Source organism: Juglans regia, chromosome 1 (genome assembly GCF_001411555.2).
Source record: "Juglans regia cultivar Chandler chromosome 1, Walnut 2.0, whole genome shotgun sequence".
NCBI classification, from domain to species: Eukaryota; Viridiplantae; Streptophyta; class Magnoliopsida; order Fagales; family Juglandaceae; genus Juglans; species Juglans regia.
In genome coordinates, this window is record NC_049901.1 from 21070020 (window position 1) to 21077782 (window position 7763).

General features: G+C 39.9%; 1 protein-coding gene across 1 annotated transcript; it reads left to right on the forward strand.

Moving 5' to 3' along the window:
* Positions 1-895: 895 nt before the first annotated feature.
* Positions 896-2459, forward strand: LOC108989061 (desmethylxanthohumol 6'-O-methyltransferase-like). Its single transcript, XM_018962535.2, has 2 exons — positions 896-1728; positions 1880-2459. The coding sequence occupies exons 1-2, from the start codon at positions 970-972 to the stop codon at positions 2177-2179; spliced, it is 1059 nt and encodes a 352-aa protein (XP_018818080.1). The 5' UTR covers positions 896-969; the 3' UTR covers positions 2180-2459.
* Positions 2460-7763: the final 5304 nt, after the last annotated feature.

A 7763-nucleotide genomic window follows, 5' to 3' on the forward strand; every position in this document is an offset into this window, starting at 1 on the left:
ACATTTATAAAATGTGTCCAGATAATATATTATTGATAGGAGTTTGCATTTACGGGCATTTTGGGCACTACTTGCTGCTGCACTATTTTAATAGAACATCTTGATGTTGCTCTTAAATTTCTTTGTTCTTAAATGCTGTTGCTACTCTTAGATGAGCATTTTGGGCACTAGTTTGCACATGATGGTTTTTTACATGATTATGCTGCTCTTGAATATTAATTCCTTAATTTGGTGTTTCATATGTATAGTCAATGAAATATTGTAATATTCGCTCAGAATGGGATTGTGATTGAAGGAGATCCTTGGATCCATTGGAATTGAAACTGATGATGATAAGATCAAGTTGCTTTTATCCAAAGTCAAGTGTAAAGAAGATAGTATTGAACTAATTGCATTTGTAAGAGAGAAATTGGCATTCGTGCCTTTTGGTGGTGCTGGTGCTGTTGCATATGCGGCAACGAGGAGGAGACGTTGGTTCTGCTGCATATTACTCATGAACTAATCACTCGTGTCCCTGCATTTTATGTTGTCAGCCCAAACATTGTATTTATAGGTTGTTTTTACATATTTTGATTTCTAGATCACTATGAGAAAGCAATTGGACATCATTTTCACAATATTTTAATTTCTAGCCAAGCATGAGATCAGAAATTGGACACTTTTTGTACACTATGGCATGGTTAGAGGTTCTTGGATAAAAAACAACATGCATGGTGGTTATAGTAATTTGGTTGTTGGATAAAAAAAACATGCATGGTGGTTAATTATAGTTTGGTTGTTGGATATAAGCATGAATTAATATATCCAATGCGCCTATTCCAATGCTAACGCACTTATCATGTATATATATCAACTACCATTACCGACGTTTCATACTTTAAATAGAGACCTTGGTTCCAGGCTTTCATTGCACTAACTCACCATCGACTTCATTTGCACTTGTGTCCATACTCCATACAGGAGAAAAGAATGGAACGCAAAGAAGAAGTGGCATTGTTGAAAGGCCAAGCCGAAATTTGGCAACATTTATTTGCTTTTGCAGACTCTATGGCATTGAAATGTGCAGTGGAGCTCCGTCTTGCTGACATCATACACTCTCATAGTGTTCCCATTACTTTGTCCCAAATAGCCTCTGCCATTGACTCCCCTTCTCCTGATATCCCTTACCTTTCAAGAATAATGAGATCTCTGGTCTACAAAAAGATCTTCACCGAACATCATCCATCGGACGGTGGAGAGACAGTACTCTATGGACCTACCCACACGTCAAGATGGCTTTTGCATGATGCTGAGCTAACCCTAGCGCCACTGGTGTTAATGGAGAACAACCAGTGGCAACTGGCGCCGTGGCATTTCCTGAGCCAATGCGTCAAGGAAGGTGGCATTGCTTTCAAGAAGGCGCACGGCTTTGAGATGTGGGACTTTGCAGCAAGAAATCCTGAATTCAACAAGATTTTCAACGATGCCATGGCATGTACAACCAAGATCATGATGGGGGTGCTCCTGGCAGAATACAAGGACGGATTCGGTTCCATCGGATCATTGGTGGATGTAGGGGGTGGGACGGGAGAGATGATAGCTGAGATTATCAAACAACATCCCCATATCAAAGGTATTAACTTCGATCTCCCACATGTTGTGGCAACAGCACCGGTGCACGAGGGGGTCTCCCATGTTGGAGGGAACATGTTTGAAGCCATTCCTAATGCTAATGCAATTCTCTTGAAGGTATACTGATGTTCAGTGATCCAATATTAGGTTACATGAGTACTTTTATATATATGTTTCTTTCAATAGTTTTCGTTTCCTAATAACTCCTTTTATGCCGGGATATAATCCATGCAATCCCTATCATTACATGAAATTAATGTTGGTGCAGTGTGTTCTACACGATTGGAGCGACGAACATTGCATCAAGATTCTGAGAAATTGCAAAAAAACAGTACCACAAAAGACTGGAAAGGTTATAATTGTTGATATTGTTATCGAGAAAGATAATGATGACTTATTTCAAGAGACGCGCATGGTGTACGACTTGTTGATGATGGCACACACCACTGGCGGGAAAGAGAGGAGTGAGCTTGAATGGAAGCAATTGTTGAAGGAAGGAGGCTTCCCTCGTTATAAAATCATCAAGCTCCCATCTATAACATCTATAATTGAGGCCTATCCAGAGTGATGATATAATTTATATATATTAATTAATAAGCTAGACAACGGTATATATATAAGGACGTTGATTAATGAATAATTTGCGGTTTAGTTTCTACATATAGGCCGGTTGGATCTCAACTAAACCGAATTCAGTTTAATAATTTCCTCTTGTGGTTTTCCTTCTAATTTCATTCTGTTTGGCCACTACAGTACTTAATTTCTTGAAGATCGTGATGTCGATCGTCGTTGGAAATTATATGTTGCAAGGAATTGTTTATTTATAACTACTTCATGCTTCATTGCAAGCTGGCGTAATATATATATATATATATATATTAATTGAAGCATACATTAATTAGCACAATTATGCTATACTCGTTGGCACCCTAGCTAGCTCTTTTAACAAAATTGAGATCATGTAACGCCCAAACCCGGGTGGTTTGGAGAATTACTACCTGTTACTCATAAACATGTCTCCCAACACATCCAAAGAAAAATCTCCAAAAAAACTTCATAAATGAAATCAATCTCATATCTTCTCAATAATCTCATTACAAACTCCACACAATCTTTAATGCAATCATAAAAAAATATCAAAGGGGTCCACAATCTCCCAATAATAATAACATACCAAACTGATAAAACCATAGGTCCTACGAAACCCGAAAATATAATTAAAACTCAAAGACATTAAAACTAAGGACATCATAAGTCCTTCTTCTAACCACATCTCCTCAACTTAAACACATTCACCAATCTAATCCAGATCCTCATTTGGACTCTCCATATCATCTGAAAAATATTATCATGATAGGGGGTGAGTTATCACAACTCAGTAAGCAGAAATCATATGCTAGCGTGCAAACATGAACATTTATAAAGTAGAGTATGCAGAACAAAATATTTTCTAGAGTTATCATGCAGAACAGATCATATTTTCAAAAAATAACGGAGCAACGGTTTTAAGACAAGTAAAACCCATAGTACTTTAGCATAATATAAACTGAGTATCATCATCAGATCCAAACAGAGCATCAAACAGAGCAGAGACCATGTTTCACCCCCGTGGTAGGGTTGTGCTAACCCCGGTGGCCAAACAAGGCAGAGATAGAGGTGAAATCTTTCCTTCATTCTTCTTGGAGCCCCGAGTGTGCACCAGGAAAGACTACAATAAAACCACTTTGTTTCCAAAGTGGGTGCACTGAGAGACAGAGAAGTTGGTACCAACCCAAACAGAGCAGAGCATAATAGAGCAGAGCAGAGCAAAGCAGAGACAGAGTCAGATACGAAAACCAGTACACCATGCCAAAGGTTTTCAGATGTTTTATCAAAATAATACAGAGTATCAAAACAGAATCAAACAGTTTACACACACTGAACACAAAACCAGAATATCTTTTCGAATAAATGCACAACTTTTCATATTCTCAATAATTTTTCAGATTTCAGAAATCAGATGACAGAATTTAGCTCATGTCTACACAATGCATGTCAGAATATATTTTTCTCTTTTTCGTATAGATTTCATGAGTATGCAAATAAACGACCGAGGTTGGTTTTGTTTTTCCCAAGTTCTCATTTCACCACAAAAATATGCAAAGTTTTCAGAAAATCAACCTCAGTCTCAAATAATTGGTGTAAAGCCTAGCATAGGAGCCCCGCTTACCTGACTCTTGTAGCGTATTATCTAAGCCTTGAAAATGACCTCTATTAGTCTCGTCACCTATTCATAAAACAAAAGAAATATACACCGAGTATTAAAAGACAAAAGGCATAACCTCATCTAATAATTAAATGAAACCCACAATTTAACACACTAAGTCAACCGCTGAATAAAAAAAAAAACACAGTGGACAGCCCGAAACCCAACTCAAGAATCAAGTACTAGTCTTTGGTATTATCCTAACCATTCCCCAAGATTAACGTCAACCTTATAAATAAAATATTAATCTTACTTCAATGGCCAAAAATACCAACCCACCAGTATAAAAACAGCACCTACTCAAAAGAGTATCCAAATGTTTTACCGTACCTCCAACTCAAATATTTCAAAACTCAGAACAACTAACATAACCCTGAACAAAAACAGAACTCATCCTACACCCCACGTCAACCCAACAATATACCACAGCACCTCAACAAAAAAAATCCCGAAATTTATACTCCTTCATCAACAACCAAACCATCATAATACTAAGCCCTCAACTCTGATTATAAACAGAATAAATCCTTCCCACACTCAAACAATTAAAAGCCATAAACTACACCATGAAAGAGAGTGGTTCGTGGCTTCCTTACCCGTTCACAGAGTTCAATGCCAAACCACAGCAAGGAGATTAAACACTGAGCGGACAGAAGTGAAACCAACTGGACTGTAAGAGAATGAGCGTCAAGTGGGGTTTCGGAGTGGGGAAGAATGCAGCAGCACAATGTACAAACATTCAGAGTCGGAAACCGCATGAAACTAGGAAACAACTAAGAGGAGAGAAAAAAAATCGACTTGAGGGAAAAGAGAGAGATTTACCTGAAGACGAAAACTCGAACAAGAGGAAGAGAAGAGCCGATTTTGTAGAGGAAGAGAACGAACGGAAAAGCTGGAGAGATGCGAGGGGGAAACCTGTGCTCTGCTGCAAAGTGAGGAATTGATTTAAGTGAAAACTGAAATGGAGAGTTATGGGTATGAGTTTCAGAAGCCACAAAAATAACACCACAACAAGGAATAAAAATGAAACCGAAAACAAAGAAAGGAGAGACGTGCGAGAGAGAGGAGTGCAGAAGAAACTGAACTGAAGTAGAGAAATGCGGAAAGAAAAGAGAGAAAGAAACGGAAGTTGAAGAAGAAACAATCACCTCCACAAAAACGACGTCGTTCGGGACCCTTACTAAACACTAAAATGGCTGGGCCATTTTCACGCACGGTCCGGGCCGCTGATGAAGAAGCTGGGCCTTACATCCTCCTCCCCTTACAAGAATTCCGTCCTCGGAATTCGCTACAAGCTATAAGAACACTCTTCGAACAAGTGAGGATACTTGACTCGCATCTGTTCCTCGAATTCCCATAATGCTTCATTGGTAGCATGATTATTCCACAATACTTTAACCAAGGAAATAGTTCGATTCCGCAACACTTGCTCTTTCCTGTCCAGAATCCGTAATGGTTCCTCGGTGTAGGTCATGTCTTCTTGAATCTGAAAGGGTTCATGATCTATGATGTGACTGGGGTCATGGATATACTTCCTCAACATGGACACATGAAACACATTATGCACTCCTGAGAACGCTGGTGGTAGAGCCACCCTTTATGCCACTGGTCCAATCCGATCAAGAATCTCAAACGGTCCAATGTATCTAGGGCACAACTTACCCTTCTTTCCGAATCTCATAACTCCTTTCATTGGTGAAATCTTCAAGAATACCTTATCTCCAATCTCAAACTCTAACTGACGGTGGCGTTTATCAGCATAACTCTTCTGTCGGCTTTGAGCAGCTTTCATTCTGGCCCGAATGGTATCTATATTTTATGTGGTCTACTGAATAATCTCTGGCCCAAGAAGTTTTCTCTCACCTACTTCATCCCAATACAATGGAGATCTACATCTCCTGCCATACAAAACCTCGTAAGGTGCCATCCCAATGCTAGCCTGGAAACTATTATTATAAGCAAACTCGACCAATGGTAAATGTTGCATCCAAGATCCCTTGAAATCCATCAAGCATGCCCTCAATATATCTTCCAAAATCTGAATAGTTCTTTCTGATTGTCCATCTGTCTGAGGGTGAAAAGCAGTACTGAAACTTAACTGAGTACCCATTGCCGCTTGTAAGCTTCGCCAGAACTTAGAGGTAAAACGAGGATCTCTATCCGACACAATGGATACCGGTACTCCATGCAACCTCACTATCTCCCGTACATACAGTTCCACTAGTTTCTCTAGTTTATAAGAAACTTTAATGGGCACAAAATGGGCGGTCTTTGTTAAGCAATCCACGATCACCCATATAGCATCTTGCCTGCTTACGGTCCTTGGTAGACCTGTCACGAAATCCATGGAGATATGTTCTCATTTCCACTCTGGAATCTGAAGTGGCTGTAATAATCCTGCAGGCCTCTGATGTTCCGCCTTCACTTGTTGGCAAGTCAGGCATTGTTCTACAAATTTAGCAATTTCTCTTTTCATGCCATTCCACCGAAAGGACTCTCTCAAATCCCGATACATCTTGGTACTCCCTGGGTGAACAGTGTACAAAGAACGGTGTGCCTCTTCAAGAATTAACCTTTTTAGTTCATCATCAGCATGTATGCATACTCTACCCCTAAACCTCAAAATTCCATCCTTGGAAACACAAAAATCAGGTTTGTCCTCGTTTCCGATCCCTTCCATTAACTTCACCAACTCTGAGTCCACTTTCTGAGCAGCTTTGATTCTATCTATCAAAGCAGGTTGAACCACTAAACTGGCCATGAAAGCATTTGTATCACTAGCAATGACTTCGATACCGGCACTTTCTAAATCCATTAGCAACCTATGCTGAGTGGTAATAGCTGCAACTGTCGATCCCACTGACTTCCTACTTAGAGCGTCGGCTACAACATTAGCTTTGCCTGGGTGATAATTAATGGTGCAATCATAATCCTTGATCAACTCAAGCCACCTCCTTTGCCTCATGTTTAATTCTTTTTGGGTAAAGAAATACTTCAAACTCTTGTGATCCGTATAAATTTCGCACTTTTCCCCACACAAGTAATGTCTCCAAAGCTTAAGTGCAAAAATAACTGCCGCGAGTTCTAGATCATGAGTGGGATAATTCTGCTCATACACTTTCAATTGGCGTGAGGCATAAGCTATAACCTTCCCATGTTGCATCAGTACACACCCCAAACCAAGCCTAGAAGCATCGCTATAAACAACAAATCCGCCTCTAGCTGTGGGAACTGTTAACACCGGAGCTGTCACTAATCTCTGTTTCAACTCTTGGAAGCTTTCTTCACACTTTGCTGTCCATTCAAACTTATTATTTTTCCTGGTGAGTGCAGTGAGAGGAACTGCTATCTTGGAAAACCCATCAATGAATCGACGGTAATCCCCTGCCAATCCCAAGAAGCTTCTAACCTCATGAACATTCCTCGGTGCCGACCAATTAACCACTGCTTCCACTTTTCCTGGGTCTACTGAAATACCATCCTTCGAAACTACATGCCCCAGAAACGTGATTGAATCAAGCCAAAATTCATACTTCTTCTACTTAGCAAACAGCTGCTTGTCTCTGAGTGTCCCAAGTACCAACTTCAAATGTTCTTCATGCTCGGTCGCGCTTTTGGAGTATATCAGTATATCATCAATAAAGACAACCACAAACTTATCCAAAAACTCATGGAACACCCTATTCATCAAGTCCATAAATATTGTTGGGGCGTTAGTCAGGCCAAAAGGCATGACCAAAAACTCATAATGGCCATAACGGGTCCTGAACGCCGTCTTAGCCACGTCTTCAACTCTGATCTTCAAATGATGGTAACCCGATCGAAGGTCAATTTTTGAAAATACTTGAGCACCCTGAAGCTGATCAAACAAATCTTCTATACGGGGTAGCGGGTATTTATTCTTTAT

Coding starts and splice junctions, on each gene's coding strand:
- LOC108989061 (XM_018962535.2), top strand. CDS start 970: ATGGAACGCAAAGAAGAAGTGGCATTGTTGAAAGGCCAAGCCGAAATT. Junction 1,729..1,879: donor CTAATGCAATTCTCTTGAAG/GTATACTGATGT, acceptor ATGTTGGTGCAG/TGTGTTCTACACGATTGGAG.